The sequence below is a fragment of the Rhipicephalus sanguineus genome, chromosome 11 (genome assembly GCF_013339695.2).
Source record: "Rhipicephalus sanguineus isolate Rsan-2018 chromosome 11, BIME_Rsan_1.4, whole genome shotgun sequence".
Lineage (NCBI taxonomy): Eukaryota > Metazoa > Arthropoda > Arachnida > Ixodida > Ixodidae > Rhipicephalus > Rhipicephalus sanguineus.
In genome coordinates, this window is record NC_051186.1 from 134,264,488 (window position 1) to 134,288,066 (window position 23,579).

At 49.4% G+C, this 23,579-nt stretch overlaps 2 protein-coding genes across 2 annotated transcripts; one reads left to right on the forward strand and one right to left on the reverse strand.

Moving 5' to 3' along the window:
• Nucleotides 1–1,523: 1,523 nt before the first annotated feature.
• LOC119374591 (tubulin-specific chaperone C) lies at nucleotides 1,524–2,107 on the forward strand (the record flags this gene model as incomplete). Its single annotated transcript, XM_037644754.1, is given in 1 exon segment — nucleotides 1,524–2,107. A coding segment is annotated over 1 exon segment (539 nt), but the record flags the coding sequence as incomplete, so codon positions are not given.
• Nucleotides 2,108–5,254: 3,147 nt separating this feature from the next.
• Nucleotides 5,255–14,914, reverse strand: LOC119375434 (uncharacterized). Its single transcript, XM_037645612.1, has 3 exons — nucleotides 14,741–14,914; nucleotides 10,651–12,042; nucleotides 5,255–5,524 (listed from the first exon to the last, which is right to left on the reverse strand). Exons 1-3 carry the CDS (start codon nucleotides 14,912–14,914, stop codon nucleotides 5,255–5,257), a joined length of 1,836 nt encoding a protein of 611 aa, XP_037501540.1.
• Nucleotides 14,915–23,579: the final 8,665 nt, after the last annotated feature.

A 23,579-nucleotide genomic window follows, 5' to 3' on the forward strand; every position in this document is an offset into this window, starting at 1 on the left:
GCGATGGCCTCGACGTCACCGTCCTCGCATTTCAATACCGAAAATGCGACGGTCTTCCTCCTATGGACCCCGGCTCACACCAGCGTCCCGCTTGCAGGTAACCAGGCGGCCCACACCGCGGCTCGAGGTCTCACTCACCGAGCCGCGGCCGATTCGGTGGCCGCCTCCACCTCAGAGAGTGTAAGAACACAACAGCAACCGGAATGGTCGTGGGGCGATCGCCTGACCACATTCAGCGACATCACACAACATTACAGACTAAACAGGCGCAAATACCCTCCACCACACGACAAATGAAACAAAAGACAGGCGGTAACTTGGAGATTACTACAAACAGACACTTACCCCAGCCCTGCGATCCTACGCATATGTTATCCGAGCATATACCCGACGGACGCGTGTAAAGCGTGCGGGGAAAGAGCCACACTGCGGCACATGCTTTAGGAATGTGCCGTGAGAGCTAATGTCGCTGCCGCCGCTCACCTCGCGACGCATGTTAGGCAGGGACGAACTGCTACCACCGCGAGAGGGCAGGGGCCGACCGCCGCCGTGGCTGTGGTCACTGCTGCTGATCGGCTGCGTCGGCGTCGCTGCCGCTGGGAGGCGGCACTCACCAGCGACAAGCTGACCGACCAATTTTGGACCGTCCGGCAAGCCGAGGATGTCGCCCGGGTCCAAGGGCTTCAAGCCGTCACCTGACGCCATCATCATCGACGGAGAGTGGGACGGGACAGGGGTTAATCCCCTCTTCCCCCCGCCTCGCCCGGACTTTTAATAAAGTTTAGTCATTCATTCATTTAAGACCCACGTCTCCCTCAATCACCCTTGTCTTGTCAAAGATATGTTTGAAGCTGCCTTGATTATGGAGCGGTCAGGACATGCACAGTGGTGTTTCTAAAAGGTGGAAATGTGGCCCGGTGTTGTTAGTGTATCCAGGAAGCAGACATAAAAGGGAAACGCACCGGTGAACCTTAAGGGGGTGTGGCCCAAGATTTAAGCCCAAGAATACATCTTCATTAGGGGAGGTGTAAGGATCAAGTACCAGCGCAAATGGACACCCACAAGAAAAACGACGTATACACACAAGTGCTTGTGTGTATGTGTCGTTTCTCTTCTGTTCGCACTGGCACTTGCTTCCTCGATGATGAACCAATTTGCCTAAAAAGTATTGTTGGTAGGTGTGTCACTTGTGTCTCTTACAGAAGTTGTGAGTTATTTAGACTAGGTCAACTTTCTGAGTGTGCTCTGAAAAATGCACCTCTTTCTGCTTTTATGAATACGATCATCACTCCGGTAACATTTCGTATACCTGTAGCATGAAACAAAAAGGGTTGTTGAGCATGTTGCCGGTTTCGATGCTGCCATACCCACTGACAATGCCCTGTTTTCAACTGTCCTTGAGAGTGCCTTGGTCTGATGCTTCTATGAATGACATTCTGACAACCTGTGTCTGGCACAGTATAGCTTAAGCCACTTTTGGGACAATAAGCCCAATTTAACTAATTCGTAAATTGTTGTGTCACGCAGTGATGCCAGACTGGAGGGGAAATGTGAGCCTGGGCCAAGCTTCCCTGCTGGTACTTTGAAGAATGCTTGCACCGTGGGCTTCCAAGGCCGATCAGGAGAGACGTTGATGCTGTCAGAGGTCGGCGGCAAGGACACAGAGCTCGACTCTCTCGACGACTGCCAAGTGACAATTCAAGGCTGTCCAGCCACACTGTTTGCTCGCAGGCTCAGGAACTGCCACATCCGGTGTGGACCAGTGGCCAGCTCGGTTTTTGTGGAAGAGTGTGAGAGCTGCACATTTCTCGTTGCCTGTCATCAGCTGCGAGTACACGACAGCCTCAAGTGTGAATTTCGAGTGCACGTCCAGACACGCTCCATCATCGAGGACTCGAACGAGCTCCTGTTTGGCAAGTATGACTTTGTCTACGACGGGGACGAGCAAGATTGGTGTGCATCACACCTCGACAGGACAGTGAACAACTGGAACAAGGTCGATGACTTTAACTGGCTTGCAGCTGATAAGCCTTCGCCCAACTGGGAGCTGTCACGGGTGTAATAGGGTGACACGTGCCACAATAAATGCACGCATTGTTGTGAATGAGCACATTGCAGTTTCCTATAACTTAGAAAGCAGTGGTGCAGCCACTCAAATTCTCGGTAAGATCGCACGAGGATAGACCATAGGGGCATCCTGCAGCGGAGCTTACATACATGCCAATGTCTGGCTTAACAGCCTTACAGTTAATGCTATCAATTACGTGGGGTTTAAAGCACATGCATGCACGTGATAGCATTAAAGAATTGAGCAGCTGTCCTGCAGATGATTAACCACTGTAGAGATACGATTCTATACAGACATTTTTATAATTATGCAATGCTGCCATCTAGAGAAAACTGGGTGAGATACAGGGTCTGTCCATAAAGTAACGAGACTTGATCTAGTAAGAAGAATTTATCAATTCGATAGGTGCCTATTGTTGAATTTCTTCAAAATAGTTTCCTTGGGCATTGATACACCGCTTCCAATGTGATCGCCAGTCGGATTCCAAGGCTTCTATCAGAGTCTCCTTGACAGCCACTTAGGCAGTGGGAACGCTATCGAAACAGTGAACTTCCAGGCTTCTCTTGAGCTTTGGGAACTGGAATAAATCTGTTGGGGCTCGCATAAGGTATTGTAGTAAAACAGCCAATTGGGCTAGTTGGTATTGGTTCATCTTAATGTAAAAAATTGGGCACACTAACAGACAGGGACAAAAGAAGAGAAAAGAGTGTGCGCCTGTGTCGTCATTTTCTCTTGTCCCTGCCGGTTAGTGCGCCCCATTTTTTACGTCAAGACTCACATAAGGGTTGTATTAAGGCTGCATCAGCCCAGACACAGGACACCTACACAAGAAAAAGGCATTAGACATGGACAAATGCTGGACTTCTTTCAGCTGTGCTTTATTGGAAGGTTCATTGCCTCACAAAGCATCCCACTCACATGCATCCTCGTCTGATCCCAAGACACGTGGAGTATTTCTTATTTACCGACTAGGTAGGCATGCTCATTTGATGTCAGACTCAAGGACTTATCACTGACGCAGTTATCTTTCTGATTTACAATGTGGAAGGCTTCTGAAGTTTCCCGCTCAAATATAGTCCTTCCCCTACCTAAGATGGTCGTGCAATCAACAACACCTTACTTGATTTTCGTTTCATGCAACTGCGGCAATGAGCAGCCAGTCTGCTTCCCTGTTCCGCACTTAAAGGGATACTGAACAAAATTTTCGCCGCCGAGATAAATGGCCCAATTCAAAGATTGGGTGCTGAAATTTGTTGAAACAACCTTCATTTCAGCCAGAGACTAGCAGAAAATAATGAATTTATTGCATTTTTCGCAAATTGGCGCGTCTAGCGATCGCGCCGCGAACTAGAGAGGAAGTGACGCGAAACTCGGCGGATACTGACTGGCCAAGCGTGCTCGCTGCAAAATCACTTACCAATCGACATCGCAAGCGCCACCCGCTGCCGCGCCATAGCCGCGCGTCTCTCTCAAAACGTGTTCTCACGGTCGGGAAGGTGTTCTGGAGAGGAGAGGTGGAGAAAGGGAAGTGGCAGGGCAGGAGAGAGCGTGCCGGTTGCCCCCCTCTTGCTGGAGCATTCGACGTCACGGCCGTCGACAAGCGCACTGGCGTGCAGTCGCCGCGCTCTCACAATCCACTAAAAATACGGCCATCTGCTCGAAATTACGCGAAATAAACGCTGTTTATAGGAACAGTCGTGTCGTCTTAGTCGAATGCAAGTGTTTTCGTAGCTTTTTCAAATTTTTGTTCAGTATCCCTTTAAGGATGTGTTATGTCCCTGCAAGGTGTCATGAGTAAGAGCTCTTCGGCGAGGAAAAAACTACAGTGAAGCTTTCAAGCCGCTGCTTACTTGGAAAATTCTAGAGAGCTCGAGGCACATGAACCGAGCCATCAAGAAAGAAGAGGACAAGTGAGCTGGCACTGTCTACGTGGGCTCGACAGTGGAAGGTCGTCTCGCCAACTGATGCACTGGTGATGGAAGCATAAGTCGGCGAACTCAGACTCGTTCAGACCAAGATCGAGCCGTGAGTCTGAGCCCGAGTGAGTCCAAATGAGGAAAATTTTGGGTGAGTTTGAGTCCGAGTGAGATCTAAGGGTAAAATATATTTCATGACTGAGTGAGTTCCAAACTCAGATCGAGCCGTGAGTCTGAGCCCGAGTGAGTTCAAATGAGGAAAATTTTGGGTGAGTTTGAGTCCGAGTGAGCTCTAAGGGTAAAATATATTTCATGAGTGAGTTGCAAATTTTTTTACCGACCTATGGCCCTATCTACTCACGTTTATACGTGAGTGGATAGGGCCATAGGTCGAAAGTATAAACGTGACTCACGTTTATACTCTCGTCTACTCACATATACTTCAAAGCACTAGCGTTCGTACGCCATCTCGATATTCATTGATCAGAGACATGAGTTAAGGAGTGGGGCGAGGGGGGTTTGACCTCCCTCTGGCAAAATCTTTTACGGGAAGTTCTTGATAAAAATATCTCCTGTAAGCCATCCCTTTCGATAAAAATGTCCTTACTGGTTTGTGACCATTGATAATTCGTATTTGAAGGTATGAGATCAAAACGCGCGAAGTAGAACACCAGTTATACGGGATATTGATGTTAAAGAGCAGTGACACTGAGGTCGAAAAAGTTAGTTATAAGCTAATGGACTCGTGAGTCGACTTACTCAGACTCAGATGGAGCCGTGAGTCAGTCTGGGCGAGTCCGAGCGAGCAATATTTTGGTGAGTTTGATTCCGAGTGAGTCCTGTTGAGAAACATTTCAGTGAGTCTGAGTCCGAAGGAGAAAAATTTTGGGGAGTCTGAGTCCAAGTGAGCCCTAAAGGCAAAATATATTTCATTGCTGAGTATTTTTTGCCGACCTATGGATGGGAGTGACAGACGTTTGAGTCTGCAGCCTGTGACGCGGGCATCTCGAGGTGTGGCCAGCAACCTGCATTCAAAGGCTCCTCGGCGATGCAGCTACTGCGCACAGCAAGAACGGGCATTGCTGACGGATTCCCCCTTTTGGAGCAAGGCAATCCCCGAAGTGCCACGTCAGTGCTGGAACGCCACGACAGGCGAAGGAGCCAACGATGACGTTGGCCCTAATATGGGCCTAACAGCCAGATCAGCGGTACGACGACCTGTATGAACAGGGGATAGCTGACTCATCCCACAAGATGGTTCAAAGTGTCATCAGTTGCAATGGATCGTGGCGGAGATTGACGCCAGACTGGACTTGAGCACCGAACGAAGCTCCTTGACAGCGGGCTGCCAGCTGATGCGGTGGTCGATAGTTGCACCGAGGTAGCAGACCCTCCTACCCCGCGGGACGGGAACGGAGAGGAAGTTGAGGGACCTCAAAACGGGCGGCAGCTCCAGGGTTGACAGGAGGGCTTCAATCTTGGAGGCAGCGAGTGTGAGCTCAATGCTTCTAAGAAAGGTGTCGAAAGCATCAATGGCACACTGCAGGGATTAAAGGAGAGCAGCTTGCTGTAAGGTGGGGGCCACACGCAAAGAGAGCTATGTCATGACTGAGGACAATTCACTAGGGGTTTGGCACAGAATGACATTGGAGAGCTTCGCAAGAACCAAATTAATTTTTAAAAATTTCACCATCTCCCACTAAGGGCAACCATGTGGGGATGCGAAGGAGCGCATGGCTCGACCTAAAGTTCCGTTCATCATGGGCACCTTGCCCGATGTTAACGCGTCCTTGCAAGTGGAGCACACCATGAATTCACTGTAGTTGCTGTTGCTGTTACTCGTCCCGAACTCTTGTTGGAGCACGCCACGCCGGTTCATCGCGCGTCTGCAGAATCTCATTCCCCGACACCATCACATGATTTTTGAGAGAGTGTAAGGGGGAGAGGCCTCAGCGTATTGCCCAGCCCCTTACACAGGCCCGAACGTGCCAGCGCGTTCTGACTAGGATACAACGCGTTGGTTCATCGCGCGTCTGCAGAATCTCGTTCGCCGACGCCATCACATGATTGCTGAGAGAGTGTAAGGAGGAGAGGCCACAGCGTCTTACCCAGCCCCTTACACAGGCACGAACGCACTAGCGCGTCCCAGCACACGTGGTTTTGTCTGCGTTACGCCAAGCTAGAAGAGCATACGGCAGCCCGCGCCCCTAAAGTGCTCTGCACGTATCATCATCAAGGCGGTCGAAGAACAAGACGAAGAAGACTTCTCCTTGGCGCGAGCGCGCGCTCAATATGTTACAGATGGCTAATGGTAGGTTTTAGAAAGCGGACGGTCGCCAATGGAACTACGGACAAAGCCCAGCGCAAAAGCTGCTTCGCATCTAAAAATTACACCATCTCCCGCTAAAGGGAACCATGAGGCGATGCGAAGCCGGAGCACTTGCACGATCGCGTTCCGTTGGCGTTCGTTGGGCATGCTACCGACCTCGGGCATGCTACAGACCTCGCGTCGTGAAACGCGAAGAGGAACACTACGCGCGTCGTGTCTTCCCTCTAGCCTGGCCGTTAATTCTCACCGGGCGAGCGGGGAACGCGGTCGACAGGCGCGCGAGAGGGAGGCAGCGTAGTAGAGGAGAGAGAGGGGGAGGGGACGCGCATGCGCTGGCGCTCATCGCGGCGCTGCGCAGGAGAGAATTTCGGTATGTCGAGCCCGCATTTCAGAGTCAACCGAAGCAAGCGCTGGACTGAACGCGCGCAGCGCTCTACCACTTGAAGGAGAGGAGGATAGTAGCGCATGCGCCGCAAGAGCAGAAGCGAGAACGCAGGAGAAGCGCGAGCAGGTGCTGGTAGAGAAGTGGAGAGAGTAACGAGGAGTAGTTGGAGAGAGGGAAGGAGGACAGTTGCGCATGCGTAGTGTGAGTGCGGACTACCCAAGGAGGTTAGAATAAAATTTGCTGGAGTGGAGGAGGCACCCCTCAGCTGAAGCCGCGCGCCGCCATCTTGCCATAGGCAGCGCGCCTTCCGCAACGCATGCTGCAGCGGCCGCCAACGTTTTTAGATTGGCGGCCGCATAGATGTTCCAGCTGTTCTCTGGCATAGTGGCATCCGGACGTTGTTGGATACATTGTGCGTTGCGTACGGCTGTATGAATCGAGCGAAAAGGTACTCTGGGATGAAGTTTCAGTTGTAAGCAGATCATTTCGAGCTCGATGAAAACTTCATATGCCGGAACACATACTGACATCCCGCAATCTGTCTCTAATTTCACATCTGACGGTCATTCTTTTTTCCTAACCGGTTTCGTAAGGACTCAAATGTTCGAAGCACATCGGGGCAAGCTGTTTGACGGGAAGTCTGGAAGCCAAAAGACGGCGATCACATATGTTAGAGGCACTTCTCGCCAAATTGTTTCGACGCATTTGTAAAACACTTGCAAAACCCAGTGATACACATTCTTGTGCTTGTTGATACCACTGGTGCGGAGCGCGAATAGGAAAATAACGCACCGTTTGCTATTCGTTGAAATTATATAAATAGGCGAGATTTCGTTATCGTTGCCCTGTTCGTGTTATAAAAGGGTAGCTCGCAACTATGAGGCTAAGTAACGTCATTTGAGCAATACACAAGGACCTGTTTTTTCTTACATCCGTGCCTTTTTTGTTATATTTGTATTTGCTTTATGTAGTGGAGCGAGTAAAACCAGCAGGTTTGAACTGTGCAGTGCTCTTTCCAGCTGCAAATAAAGCGACCTAACTGAGGCCCAGGGGTACCCCGGCCGTTATATGTGTTCAAATTGAAAAAAGTTGTTGAAGATGTGACAGTTGCATCACCTATACGGCATAATTACGACGAAATGGTTCATGTTTCCCAAGGGGAGACAAAACAACTCAAGATGAAAATTCTGCAGCAGAAAAATTGCAGAGTAACCAAAAAGAGTGAGACTCGATCCTCAAGCGATAATTAAGTAGATCAAGGATCAGAAGCTCATGTCCCATGTAGGGCAGCCTTCTCCCATACATACAGCAACCCCTAGGGCACGAAAGGCCAGAAAGGCACGTATTCCATCCGAGCTGCGGGCGTTTGCGTTAACGCTGCACTTCTATTCTCCATCAGCTTACGAGTATGTACGCACGAAGTTTAATCGAGCACTGTCAGCAGAGCGCACTATACGAGAACGGTATACAGAATTCCATCAAAGGAAATGCTGGCTTCACAGGTGAGTCACTGTCTCGGAAAAGCTAGCCCAATGCCGCACAGAAACTCTACTGTACTTTGATTGTTGATGACAAATGAGAAAACATGTAGAGATTGTAGGCGACTAAGTGGTTAGATATGTGGACTTTGGGTCTGGAATACATGGTGACAGACTGCATGTGTATATGCTCATTGGCTTTAACTTATGACTTAGGATGCCACTTGGGCGTTTTTAATTGGTTGATCGACAGGGTAAGAGAGAGCCGAACCTACGAAATAGTATCGAAAAAGCTGTATCTATTGAAATAGTGTCGACTGCAAGCTGAATGCCCATATTTGAAGCACGTCCATGCCAAGCCAAAGCTATTCGTTTTGGAGGTTTTGAGCTTGTCTTGAGAAAAGGGATGGCCTTCAAGCCTTGACGAACATATATCCTTCTCGATGAGCATATCGAGTGTGGTGCTTTGGACCCACATTTATATTCCGCTCAAAGAAAGCGGCCGAACTCCATATATGCATAAGACTCCGTCACATGACGAACGAAATAAACAGGAAAATGAGTGCCGAGAAGTGAGGTCTGCTCTTACGAGGATAATTATTTAAAAAAAAACAGTGATACAGGACCATTCTTCGGTGTGCATGCTTGCAAGGAAAGCGCCAAAAGAAACAGAATAAAACTGACCGCATTCTTATCTGCCATTTGGCTTCTTATTCTTGACAACTTCTCCCTTAATGCTCGCCATAACCATTAAAAACCACGGCGGAAAGACGCGGTCACAGCGGCGGGCGCGCTTTGGCTCCCGTTTCTTGCCTATGGCAAGATGGCCGCCGCGCGCGCGACGCGGCTTCACTGCGGCCCATTGGTAAGTATAGGCGGCCTCTACTCCAGCAAGTTTTATTTAAACCTCCTTGGGACTACCGCGCCGCGGGACATACCCCCGAGCAAGAGATGCTTTGCATCTAAAAGGGGCTCAATACAGTCTCCTGTGGGACCCCAGTTGACACAGGGTGACTGTTGCCGAGTGCAGATCTGACGCGAAGGGAGCAGCCACTGAGGAAGCCTTCTATGAAGAAAAGCATCCCCCCTGACACACAAAGGTCATGAAGAGTACCCAGAATGGATAAGTGGGGGAGACAGTCTTTTCAAAGGAAGGAGTACGAGGCATCCTACTTCTCTGGCCCTGGCCTCCTCGAGCGACCGAAACTAAAGCCACTTTGTTTGGTACAGAGGCTTTCAGTGCAGAAGCAGTGCAGTGAAGGCTTTGGAGAGAAGGCCTTTGTAAACAACGAGGACCCGTGGTCGTAGATCAGGAACACGTCCTTACTACATGAATCCGAATCCTCTTCGTTCTCCTCTTCGTTTTTGACCCTGTAGCCACCCTCAAGACTGTGCCCCACGATTCTATTTTCAACATCCTCCGAGGGGGAGAGGACAAAAAACGTCAGTCATTTTGTAGCTTCCATTACACACAGCTTTTGCACCGGCCGGTTCACCACGTGGCCCGTAGCCAAACGTACGGAGCAGGCTCTAGCTACCCCGTCTCGGCCGGGATGCAGCGACGTCACTCGCCCGAGTTTCCAGAACGTCGGAGCCGTGTTGTCTTCGTTCACTATCACAACGTCGCCTATGTGAATCGGTGAGGAACCTTGTTCTGGGCGGCAGTGCGCTGATCGCAGCTGTAGTAAGTAGGCATCTTTCCATCTTCGCCAAAGCTCCGTGCTGATCCTCTTCCAGTACTGCACTCGTCGTTGTAGCTCAGCGTGAGTTGATGTTTCTGCTGTGACACCCGGCTCCGGCATGGCGATGGCTCGCTTTCCGAGCAGAAAGTGCGCCGGAGTTAAAGGCTGCAATTCATTGGGGTCATCCTCCAGGTAGGTCAGGGGTCTGCTGTTAATGACGGCTTCAACTTCGCATAATGTTGTCGTGAGGCCCTCTACGTCAAGGCTGCTACGCCCTAAGGTCCGCTTCAAAGCGTCTTTCGTAGTGCGGATAAGGCGCTCCCACCATCCACCCCACCAAGGAGCTCGTTCCACAATAAATTTCCACTGTATTCGCGTGGTGGTGGCGTACTCTTGCAACGCAGGGATGACCGCCTTGAAGCTCCGTGCACAAGAACGAAACGTTAGGGCGTTGTCGGAGTACACCACGGTTGGAACACCTCGCCGCGCAACAAACCGACGAAAAGCGAGAATCGTGGTCGCCGTTGTCATGTCGGAGGTCAGTTCGAGGTGAATAGCTCGTGTCACGGCACATGAAAATATCAGTATGTATGGCTTCTCAGTTGTGCGAACGTAAAGTGGCCCACAATAGTCGATGCCAACAACCGAAAATGCTTGAACCTCGGTTATTCTCTCTGGTGGCGGTGGTGCTACTGGAACAGACACTGCCGTCAATCGTCGTTTTCGGCACGGTAAACACTGCGAAAGCACATTTTTTACGGTCTTCCTTCCCTTCAATACCCAGAATCTTGCCCGGAGTTCGGTCAGGGTGAGCTCGATGCCACCATGAAGAGTGCGGGCATGAGCAGCTTGAACAATCAGGGTGGTGAACTTGTGTTCGGCGGACAACAGAATGGGATGCCGGATGTCAGGACTGGCGTTAAGCAGGTCAAGCCTCCCACCGACACGGAGGAGTCCATTCGTATCCAGGATTGGGGCCAGGCGAAGAACCGATGATGTTGATGGCAGCTTTTTTCCTTTCTCAAGAAATCGTGTTTCGGCTCTGAAATACTGGTCTTGTACGAGTCTAAGCCAATAACGCTCGGCTTCTTCAAGTTCTAAAGTCGTGAGCGTTCCACCGCGGGGAGGGCTCCTTCTCGAAGCGTTGTGGACGAATCGCTGTACGAAAGCAGTAACGCGCAGAAGCCTGTTGAGCGAGCTGAAATCTTCCGCACGCACAATTGACGTCCTCGATGAAACAAGCGATGGACAGATCGTCGTGGCTGTCTCAAAGAGAGGCTCATTGTCTCTGTCGTTCGGAAGGTCATCCAGCTTGAAACTGGGAATCGGTCCTGGCGTTGAGATCCAAGGGGGACCGTGCCACCATTTATCCGACTCCAAAAGCGCCTTTGCAGACACGCCACGGGTGAGTAGATCGGCAGGATTCTCGCCGCTGCTGCAATGCGCCCAGGTGTCGGGATTAGTGAGCTTAGATATCTCGGCCACACGATTGCTGATGAGATCTCGATTTCTTGTTTTTGCTCGGATCCAGTGAAGAGCGACGAGGGAGTCGGTCCAAAATCGAGCGGATGCCTGCTGGAGAAGTGGCACGGACCGCACGTACTCCGCTAGCCGTGCTCCACTAACGCAGGCGATCAGCTCCAGTCGCGGCAGGGACATCGTCTTGAGCGGAGCGACGCGACTTCGGCTGATGAGCAATCGTGTGACGCATGGCCCGTCGGCAGAAAGCGCCCGAACGTAGATACACGCACCATAAGCCTTAGGACTGGCATCAGTAAATATGTGCAGTTCAAATGCCAGCTCCACGCTACTGTCGTGCAGAAACACGTAGCGAGGAATCTGTGCCTGGACCTCTGGTAACTCGGCGCACCACGCGTTCCATGCAGCTTGTACTTCATCTGGCAGCGTGTCATCCCAGGAGTGCTTCCGCTTCCACAGGTCTTGGAAAATTAGCTTCCCTTTCACGGTGAAGGGGGAAAGATAACCGAGCGGATCGTAAACTCTAGCTACAGTTTGAAGGATCGTGCGCTTGGTGGCCGGACTGTTTGTGGCAAAGGAGGCTGCGTTGCGCACTGTCAATGCGGTGGTATCGCCTTTATGCTCCCACGGCACGCCCAAAACCTTCATGAGATGGTCATCTCCTGTTTCAGTCTCAATGGCCACGTTATCTTGGATAAACTGTTGCTTTAGCAGGTCGGAGTTTGATGCCCATTTCCGTAGCTCGCTTGGCCGCTCCCGTCAGGTACGTCAGCAAACATTTAAATTTCTCGATGGGCGGCAACTCGGTGTTGTCGTGAATCGTGGCGCTGTAATGGTCCCAGAATTCTTGCCACTGACGTAAATCTCCGGCATACGTCGGGACCTGAAGCGTCGGAAGCGCGACCGACCGGTAGCGTGGCGTACTGACGGGTCCTGGCGGGGCGCCGACGGATCCGATATTGCTCTGCGTTTCAAAAGCCTTTGTGGTTTTTCGGGCAGCAGATGTGACGGAGACCGGTCGGTGGGAAGAAAGACTACAGGTTTTCCCACTCACTTTAATCCAAGTGCCAGCTAAAATAATCCCTACGCCACTGAAATAATCTGAGCGCCATACCATTTAATCCATGTGCCAAACATTTAATCCTAGCGCCAATATATTTAATCCAGGCGCCAGCACGATTAGGCCGCGTGCCAGTGAGTTTAATCCAAGTGCCACCATGTTTAATCCAAGCGCCAACAACTTTAATTCAAGTGCCAGTCACTTTAATCTATACACAATAAACAGTAATACGGGGCATGAAAACGGCAGTGCAATTGAAATAGAGTTGCTACAATATGAAATACGATAGCCGGAAAGCAGACTGCACTAATATTTGTATTCGCCGCTATTATTCATGGAAGAAAAACTTACTGCCATAATTTGCTTGAGCCGTGTTTGGAGGGCTTATACTTTGTTATGCATTAGTTTGTGGAGCAATGTTTGGAACGAGCGCGATTATATTAATGGGAACGAAAGAAAGACATCTGCGTGCTGCTCATTAAAACATGTTAACGAATATTTTGTAGTTCAACAAAATTAAGTGTTACTCACTAAGCTCATAATTGGATTTTGATTTTGGCACAATATAGAGCAGTTACTCACTAGACCGAGGCGAAAACAGCGCGTACAGACGAGTACGAACAGACACAAGAAAAGGCACAGACACAGGCGCTGACTAACAACTGAAGTTTATTGCTCATACGCCACGAAAATAAATAGCACGTATCAACAAAAAACCAATACGAAGAGAGACACAGCAAAAAAAGCAAGGCTTGATAGGACACTCAAAGCAGTTAGCCAGTGGGACCGTGTTTATCTAGCCCCCGATAGGAAGGCTAGCTCTTTATCTAACAGGGCTATTGATGGGGCGCTTACGCAGCTGTCCTGTAATTTCACGATATTTTGGGCCTCCATGATTTCTCGGGTTACTTTATCGCTGGACCTGCGTAATACTTTCGTGTTGTTGAATTGGGGCGCGCATTCACAATCTCGACAGTGGATGCCCAGGTGTCCTGAAATTCGCACGGTTACATTGTATTTATGTTCTAACAATCTTTTGTTAAGGCATCGGCCGGTCTGGCCGACGTAAGTGCGTCCGCAAGACAAGGGAATGGAATAGACGACTCCCTCAGTACAGGACACGAACTTGTCGCGGTGATTAGTGGTGCAGCCAACCTTCGTCCGACCCATTTGATTCACTCGTTTGCAAAGACCTGACAAGCGGTCAGGAGCTGAAAACAGAACGTGTATCCCATTTCTGCTGCCTATCTTTCTCAGGTTGTGGGAGATGCCATGTACGTAGGGAATGACCGCACACGTTTTGTCTTTGTCTCTTGCGCGAGTCTTATCTGTCCTTAACATTGTTTCTGCCACTGAGGATAGGAGGGTTATCGGGTACCCAGCTTGTACAAGACGGCACTTCTGGTTCAAAAAGCTGTTTTTTAGCTTGTGCTCGCACGATTTCTTTATAGCACTGGTGAAGCACGAATGTATGATGCTGCGCTTAACCAACTTCGAGTGGGCTGAATCGAAGGGAAGGATTGGTTTGTTATCCCGAGGCTCAAATGCCCAGCACACATGATTGCTGGTAAAATATAAACCTAATTCTAAAAACCTCATGCAACCATTGGATGGCAGTTCGTGGGTGACAATCAAGGGGTTTAAAACACTTGAAAACTGAGAAAGAATACTTGGAGCCTCCAAATGGATGGCTTCCAGACGGCAATCGAGAATTACAAGGTAATCATCGACAAATCTGAACACTCGCTTCACAATGCTATCGCGAAAGAACTCGTTTAAAACTCTGTCGTGCATAGCCAGAAAAAGGTCACTGAGGATCGGTGCGATAGACGAACCTATACATATTCCTTTCTTTTGAATAAAAAACGAACCATTCCATTCTGCGTAGGTCGATTTCAGGTAAAAGGAAAGCAGCTCTATGAAGTCGGCAGTTGACATGCTACTGGCGTTTTGGAATTTTACAGCCCCATGCTGGTCAATGCAGTCTTTGATACACCTGATCAAGTCTTCATGAGGTATGGCATAATATAAGTCTTTTACGTCAATCGAGAAACCTACTAAGGTCTTGTCACAGTTATCCTTTAAAAACTTCACCACTGGTTCCGCATTCTTTACCAAAAAAGGGTCGTCAATAGCTAGGAGCTTTAGCTGCTTTTGTAAAAAGGAAGCAACAGACTTCTGCCAGGTGCCTGTCTCAGAGACAATGACACGAAACGGAGAACCGACCTTATGGGTTTTGACAGAGAAAAACATTTCTAAACACAAGTGTTTGCTGCTCTCCACTGTACTGCGTAACTTGTCAAGATTTAGGCGTTCACACAGTTTTTTGGCTCTATTTTTTACCTTGCTTAGGCACACGTTGCTGCACTTATCGAATGATGAACCGATGGCTTCTTGGGCCTTGGTCAGGTACTCGCCTTTGGGTAGAACCGCAAAGCCTCCTTCCTTGTCGGCAGGGAGAAGGGATAGGCCACTGTCTTTGAGGAAGGTCACTGTCTTTTCCAGAGGCAGTCTCATGTTGGCCGGCTTGTGACGGTCCCACTGGCTAACTGCTTTGACAACACGGTCCCACTGGCTAACTGCTTTGAGTGTCCTATCAAGCCTTGCTTTTTTTTGCTGTGTCTCTCTTCGTATTGGTTTTTTGTTGATACGTGCTATTTATTTTCGTGGCGTATGAGCAATAAACTTCAGTTGTTAGTCAGCGCCTGTGTCTGTGCCTTTTCTTGTGTCTGTTCGTACTCGTCTGTACGCGCTGTTTTCGCCTCGGTATGAACAACCAACTAGCTCGAAACGTGTTACTCACTAGAGCTCATAATTGGTTTTTGGTTTTGATACAAAATAGAGCAGCAGCTCCAGGACAGGTCGTGTAATGCGAAGGAAAGACAGTCTATGCTCAGTTAAAGTGACGCAATGGCTACCAAGATATCGAAAACCTAGCCGAGGGCGGCAATGGGTCAAATGGAGTACGGAATTAAGAAATTATCAAGCTCGCGCAGGGCAGGGCGAACTGAAGATCATTCGAAGAGCTTTTCGTTCTGCAGTGTACTAAAACATAGACTGGTGATTACGATATGTGGACAACGGAAGTTATATTTTATATTCGTGTTAATTTCTATCTTTTTATTAAAACAAAATTATGTGTCCGGTGATTTGAACCGTATTAACTGTGCGAGAAAACGAGAAAACGCAGTGCGAGAAAACATACGCAGATAAAACAAGGCACAAGGACGAGCTGTAGCCCTTGCCCCTTCCCTTTACTTTATACTCATTATTCCGCGCTGCATTATGGATATCACCGAACATTTGAATCTTACGGATGTCAGCGAAATGATAAACTTATTGGATCAATTTTGTATATCTAACGTGTACACACACAAACACATATATATAATTTAGTCAATGAGAGGGGGCAGAATGGGAATATAGGTAAAACGAAAGAGAACAATATTTTTGCACACTCCAGATCACTCGAGAAATGCAACATAAGCACAGGTTATAAGTATTTATTAGAATAGCGCTGTCTCCTAGGGCTTGGAAACGGATGTTCACAAGTCATCTTCACGCAATTGTTCAGACACAAAAGAAAAAATTGTGCCGGTCAAAGGCCGCGCAGTCCACGCGCTGTATCTGCTGCATGGAGTGCCGAGCTGCGTCCAGCAGCAAAGAACGCCTGCGCTCTTTTTTCGTCGTAACCTTGCGGTGTCGCCAGCACTAAATCAGGGCGTTCGCTTAGGTAGGCCTTCAAGTGCGACTTGAATTTCGAGAACACTTTTTGTATTGGGTTGAAGAAGGGACTGTACGCTGGCAGGCGATTGATGGAGTGCATTGAGTTAGCTGCCTGCTCTGCCCGAGCATGAGCAGGTGCGCCATCAAAAATGAACACAGCTTCTGTGTTTGGCTCCTCGCTTTCCAAACGGGCCGAAACATCGCTGAGGAAATTGTTGAAAACAGCCCAATTAACTCTGTCCACTGCAGTCCAGTGAATAACGCCATTCGCAGACATACAGGCCATGATGTTCAAGTTCGCTCCTTTTGTCGTCGTGGTCGTGTGGACAGCTGGTTGCCCTTTAGCTGCCCTGCCAAAATTCCTGGAACACCAGATATTGTAGTTTGTCTCGTCCAAGTAGAACCGGCACACACGTGGGCCATCGGACTGCAGCCACTGGGCGTACAGCTTACGGCTGTCACGGTTGCGGTTGCGGTCTGCGGGCCTCTGCGTCACCAGCTTCACCGAGTAGCTGTGGGCGTCCAGCAAGCATCAACTGTGCTTGTGCTGATCGTCACTCCAGGCATTTCATCCTCCAGGGCCGTCTTTATGTCTTAGAGTAAATGTACAGTTTTCGTCGAGAATTCGCCTCAAAGTACTCACGACGTCATCTCCAAACTTTTTTTAGAACCGCCACCCCGCAACGATTTTTGTCTGTCGGTAGCTGCAATCGATCTTGCTGTTTTTATGTTGATGCTCAGGGCCTCCGCCAGTTGCTTTAGGTCGCCACCACACCTGTAGACGTCCACATTCCTCGCTCTGTCGAGCACCGACACCCTGCTGTTTTTCGACGAGGTTCATCTGGATCTTTGAAACATGACCCTCGCTTGTGTCCAGCCATGACTTCAAGCAAAGCTCTCTTCTCGTCTGGAAATATTTCCTCCGAAAACACGCGTGTTACAAGCGACGACGCTTCAGGAACACATCGTCGTCTGTTACATGAACATGGCCATCTCCTTTGACGCTTTTACATAAAACTTAATTGCATATAAACCCAAATAAATGCACGGTCACTTGTTTTAAATGGTTATTCTTTGATTTGAGGAAAGGATGAATATCGTCTGTAAGTCACCATCGCTCTCATCGAGCCGAGCAGACGACTGCGAACGCTTTAGCGGAAACGTAGCCTTAAGTGCCGTCTGCTAGCAGACGACGTGAATCTCTCCCAGATGCGATCAACGGAGTACGCGTTTACCCAAAATTTTGCAGTAGCGGTGAAGCATAAACTGTCTCGACGCTTAAACTTTTACCATGTGCTTATAATGAGCGTATACATTTAATACCCGAACATATATAATTAAACCGCACTGCTTTTTGAATTCTAAGATAAATGACACCAAAACGTTTGGGCAAAATACTGTAGTACCTTATTTCCTAAGCGCGACCATGCATTGGCAAAAAATAAATATTCCTCTCGCTTCATGTTTACCTTCTTCCGACATTTAGTCTATATAAACGGCAAAACGTCTGTTTCTTGTGTATGGATTAAATTGACTGGCACTTGAATTAAGCAAGGTGGCACTTGGATTAAACTCACTGGCACGCGGCCTATTTGTGGTGGCGCTTGTATTAAATATGTTGGCGCTGGGATTAAATGTTTGGCACATGAATTAAATGGTTTGGCACTCAGATTATTTCTGTGGCGTGCGGATTATTTTAGCTGGCACTTGGATTAAAGTGAGCGGGAAAACCTGTAGTTCTCCCCTCTTCAGGAAAGGAACAATGAGGGCCCCCTTCCAAGCAGGCGGAAGTTCCCTAAAGCGCCATACTTGATTACAGGCCTCAAGTAACCAAGGGAGTAGGGAGCTCGATGTTGCGGGGCACCTGATAAGTGACGTTATCCACTCCAGGGCCAGATTGACACTTGCATTTGTTAAGTATGATAGTGAGCTCACTGGTGCTGAACTGTGCAGTGCATAGAGCACGAGTCTCCCTCCCAGGCGGAAATATCGCAAATGTAAACAACTGGGCAACGAAGTGGGCTTACTGTGAAGTACTGTACTTTTCGCCCGCGTTTGAGGGGCAGTAGTTGAAAAGACGAAGAAGACTGTCGAAAACAACTCCGCGCTCTCCGTACAGGGGACAGAGAAAGAAACATCCCTGGACAGCTGTTAAAGATGACTACCTCTTTCTGGGCCCTCCGCTAGCACAATATAATGCTTTCAGCAGTGCAATTTCACCGTTGTGCTGCAGCTTATCCGTGCTCTGTTCGAGTATGTTGGATTCGCCGGTCTAGTGTTCTGGCTCATGCCGCGGCAGATGCCGCGTGCCATCCTGTAACCATCATGTACCCCTTACATCTGCTCCTGCTGCCACTTTCTGCCACTGTGGACATTTACAAAGAAAATCTTTGGCGCACCACGCGAGCTCTCATACCTCCGCGTGGTCATGACCTCCCGAGTGGACTTACTCGTCAAGAGGAGGTATCGCTCCGAAGAGTTCGCGTGAGTGCGGCTGTGACGCCTTCAATCGGCGCGAAGTGGGGCTACACCGACACAACTTCAAGCTGCCCATATCCTCGCCGGTCCTGCGCCGGTGCGGGAAGTAGACCTGAACCACCTCTTATGGACATGCCCTGGGCTACAAGCTAAAGAGGACCTTACTACAAGCGGCTCGTCGACGCCACCTGCGGCGTGCGGGATTTCAGCAAACCAGGCCACCAGACTTGCAGCGATGGATATACGGTCCGAACCAGGTCCCTCCTGGACTTCATGGAGGAAGCACAACTGCACCATTTTGTGTAATGTGTATTGATGCCGCAGGGCAAACTAACGCAATAAAAAGTTCAAGACGTCCCCGCCGCAACGGTGTATTCACAATAACTTCTAGCTGTTACAATAATGTCTCAAACTTAACCAGCTTCGTAAACTAATGCGCTTGATACGCCAGCAAGGTTAACACAAAAATGAAACTTAATGCACTGTGCGGCTATGCCTGCACTCGCAGAGTGATCTCATTGAGCTGAAACACTGATTCCCCCTCCTTGCGAACTGCGTGCCCCTTAGTCAAAAAGTGGCCCTTCCCAAAGAAAGCAGCAAGTATGCACCTTTATTCGTGCGTCCATTAAATCAAGCCACCTGCATTTCCATGGTTAAATCGCATGATCAACGTCTCGCACGCACGTAGAGCCACGGGACTAGGCTAGGTACATCTCGCTTGGAATTTCCTAGGGGCAGCACCAAAAAGTGGCCTCGCAACGCGGGCATGTTTTGGTGGCTTCAGGCCCGAACACACGTACGCGTTGCAGCGCGTCAACGCGTGACTTAGCCACGCGCCCTCTCTCCCCATAGGGAGAGGGCGCGACGCTGCGTCAAAAAGTCACGCGTTGACGCGCTGCAACGCGTACGTGTGTTCGGGCATTTAAGGCCCGAACACACGTACGCGTTGCAGCGCGTCAATGCGTGACTGCCGGGAGGAGAGGACGTAAAATTCCTGAGCAAAACATGGCGTCGCGCTGCTTCCCCGGTCTCCCGAAGATCGAGAACATTTATTCAAAGTGGACACGTTTGGTTGCGTGAAGCGTTGAGGGTGTAAACATAACTGATCGCTCATTTGGAGATTCCGGGGGTGATACCGTAGTCTTGGACAGCACATCGCTGTAGCGCGCACACAAAGAAGTTACAATCCTGTAATCCAACCAGTCGTGTAGCAAACACAAAAATACGTGGTGCGGTTGAAGAAACATGAAATATTTTGATCGTTCGCCGCTAATAAAACCGTCAGAATAATTTCGGTGCTCGTGCGCAAAAGCCGCACCAGCGCAGAGGCCCATTGCGAATCAAACTAGAATTCCATTCTACTCCATTAACTCATCAACGCTATACACAGCTTCAATCAATGTAAAGGCAGGTTCCTTTTTTTTACAGTTGCGATGTGTAATCTGGCTGTATCACACTATTAACTTTAACTAATAAGCATTGCAAAATTTGTGTTTCCTTTCTCATAGATGTATTTCCAGCAGCGCGCAAAACTCAATTGAGAACTTGGTACTTATTTTACATTGCTCAACATCTGTAAAACAAATTTTGTCCAACTATTTAGCATATATTTTGTGCCACACTAAACGCCAACTTAAAAATCGATACCCTGTGTGCGCCATTGTTCCCTTTCTTATATAATGGAAGTTCCAGTTTTGTTTGTTGACTGACAACGATGGACTGTTTTTGCCATCTTTATACACTAAAAGCTACTTAATTAGGCAATCGTTAATTCGGAAAATCAGATAATTAGGACGTGTTCTCTGGTTCCGGCAAGCATGTGTATTGTTTAATGGCATCAAACGCTCGTTAATTTGGTCTTATTCGGACGAACCTCGGAACGCGCAGAGCGCGAAGCGCCGCAAATATGATGCAAAGGAGCGAAAACGGCGCTCGCGGACGGCCGAAGCGGCCGCTGGCTTTCAGAAAGGCGTGGTCGTCATCTACAATCGCCTTGTTATACGTAATAAGGAATGTGTTCGAGCACGTTTCGGATTAAGACTCGAGGTTCTTGAGCCAAGTTCACATTGTGAACGAATTCGCAAATGACAAAAAATGCGGCTTTTGCACCGCTCTTATGCAAAATTATTATTGAATTTGCGTATTCCTCAAGAAAATGGAAGTGAAATGATGTAATAGACATTTAAGTATTCTTTTCTTGATACTTTCGATAATTCGTCATTCGGTTAATTCGGAGGGTTTTTCCAGTGTCGTGAAATTCGAATTAACGAGCTTTTACTGTACAACGACGCTGCCAGTGTGATACGTTGGCTGGCAACGGTATTCCATTGTTGCCGTCCTTACAGGATGGCTGTGCCAATATTCTATGCCTTGCTGGGAATGATGGGCCTTTCTTGCCGTCCTTATACGATGGCTGCCAATATTGTATGTTGGCTGGTTACGATGGGCCTTTGTTGGCGTCCTTGTGCGATAGCGCTGCCAACATTGTATGTTGGCTGGCTACGATGGGCATAATTGTTGCCGTCCTTGTACGATGGCGGTACCAATATTGTATTTTGGCTGGCTAAGATGGACCAGTGTTGGCATCCTTATAGGCTGGCTTGCCAACATTGGTTTTGTTGTGGCTAATGGGCCTTCATTGGGCCATCGTTTGCCAACGTATAAACAATATTGGCCCGATGTGCTGTGCTGCCTGGCGCTGGCTCGTTTAGTAAGGTGAGGCCCAGGTCGTTCACTAGTTCGTCCAGCATCCTCCCCTTGGTCGAGGCGCCGCCGTATTATCGAGTTACTGTATATATATATATATATATATATATATATATATATATATATATATATATATATATATATATATATATATATATATAATGTAAAGAGGTTTATTGGGCGAGCCGAACGAACGGGTGGTAGCTCGGAAAAGTACGCAGGTAGAACAAGATGGTGGTGTTCCAACGCCGATCTCGTGCCTTTTTCTCGCGATGATGATAGCTGAGCCCGTGTCTTCAACGTCTTCCTTTCTTCATTATAATTTCCCCCGTCGAGAAAGATGAAGCCACCTTGGCGATCTAACAGGTGGGAACAAGCGGGTCGAAGTACGGCTTGAGGCGTTCTACGTGAACGATATCACGTCCACGCCGACGACGGTCGCTGGGCGGCGTAAGAGGTTCAATGGCGTAGTTGACGGGTGAAGTACGCTCGACCACGCGGTAGGGACCATGATAATTTGAGAGTAGTTTGGGAGACAAACCAGGAGCGGACGGCGGTACATGCAGCCACACAAGTGCTCCAGGAGCGAACGTTGCGGCAGGAGGATGATTGTCATCGCGGGTCTCTTTCTGGCGCTGTTGGTCGGCCGTAGTAAACTGTTTGGCTAGTCTGCGGCACTCTTCAGCGTAACGGGCGGCGTCCGACACGGGTGTGCACTCGGAGGCGTCTGGTGAGTATGGCAGCAAAGTGTCGATAGTGTGTGACGGCTGGCGACCGTACAGAAGGAAGAATGGGGAAAACCCAGTTGTGACTTGCGTAGCGGTGTTATACGCGTATGTCGCAAATGGAAGAACGAGGTCCCAGTTTGTTTGATCAGATGCAACATGCGTCGCAAGCATGTCACCCAGAGTCCGATTAAACCGCTCAGTCAAACCATTTGTCTGAGGGTGGTAGGCTGTACTCGTCCGGTGTACAATGTGGCACTGGTGGAGAAGTGCTTGGATTACATCGGAGAGAAATACCCGCCCACGGTCACTCAGGAGTTCGCGAGGAGGACCGTGACGAAGCACAAATCGATTGAGAATAAAAGATGCGACGTCCTGTGCTGTCGCTGTGGGAAGAGCAGCGGTTTCGGCGTACCGTGTAAGGTGGTCCACGGCAACGATAGCCCATCGGTTGCCTGCCATTGTCAATGGCAATGGTCCATAAAGGTCAATTCCAACGCGGTCAAATGGACGGTCTGGGCACGGAAGTGGCTGTAATGAACCTGCTGCAGGATGTGGTGGTTTTTTCCGCCGCTGACACTCGTAGCAGCCGTGAACGAACTGGCGGACGAAGCTGAACATTCCGCGCCAGTAGTACCTTTTCCGTAGACGTTCGTAGGTCTTGAAGACGCCGGCGTGAGCACATTGCGGGTCGGAATGAAAGGACGCGCACATTGTAGAGCGCAGCGTTCGGGGAATAACTAGGAGCCACTTCCTACCATCGGGTGAGTAGTTACGCCGGTACAAAAGGCCATCCCGAATGCTGAGGTGTGGTGCCTGGCGTCGCAGTGTTCGAGTGGTCCGAAGCGTGGGTGCCTCACACAAAACGTCAAGAAGCGAAGCTATCCATGGGTCTTTGCGTTGTGCAGAAGAGACGGTGTCCACGTCAAGAGCTGACAACGAGGGGTCTATAGTGGAAATGGATGAAGACTCTGTGGATAATGGGGACCGCGACAGTGCATCAGCGTCGGCGTGCTTGCGGCCGGAACGGTATATAACGCGTGTTATGTTTGCCGCTCATAAGTCGATCCTGCAGACAGGACGGCGCGGCACGGTACGTCGTACAAAGCTTCTTTCTCGGCTCTCCCCCTGCCTGGTCTTTTCGCTGGGCAATTATCAAGAGAAAGCAAACGGCTTCCTTTGAGCAAGCTTGTCTGCCCCGATGGCCAGCATGGGTTGCGGTCAGGCGACCGTTCTCAGAGGTCGGCGGCCTGAATGTGTGGGAAAATGAGGAGGACATCCCCCGCTCTAAGCAGTCGCTCGAGGCGACAGTATGCGTGACCCCAACACGGACCAAGATGTGCTTTTGCAACAATGCAAGGTCGAATGCGTGGGAGGCAGGGTCACGCAGACGCCTTTTCTTTCCCGGAACGGTTTAACGACTGGCTCCGCGAGTTCAACTCGATGTGTATGGGAAAATGGCGTGAATGCACCAGGGCTAAAATACAGATGTATTTCGACCGTGAGAATCCCTGAGAGCGTGGGAAGGAGAGGGAGAGCCATGGTGG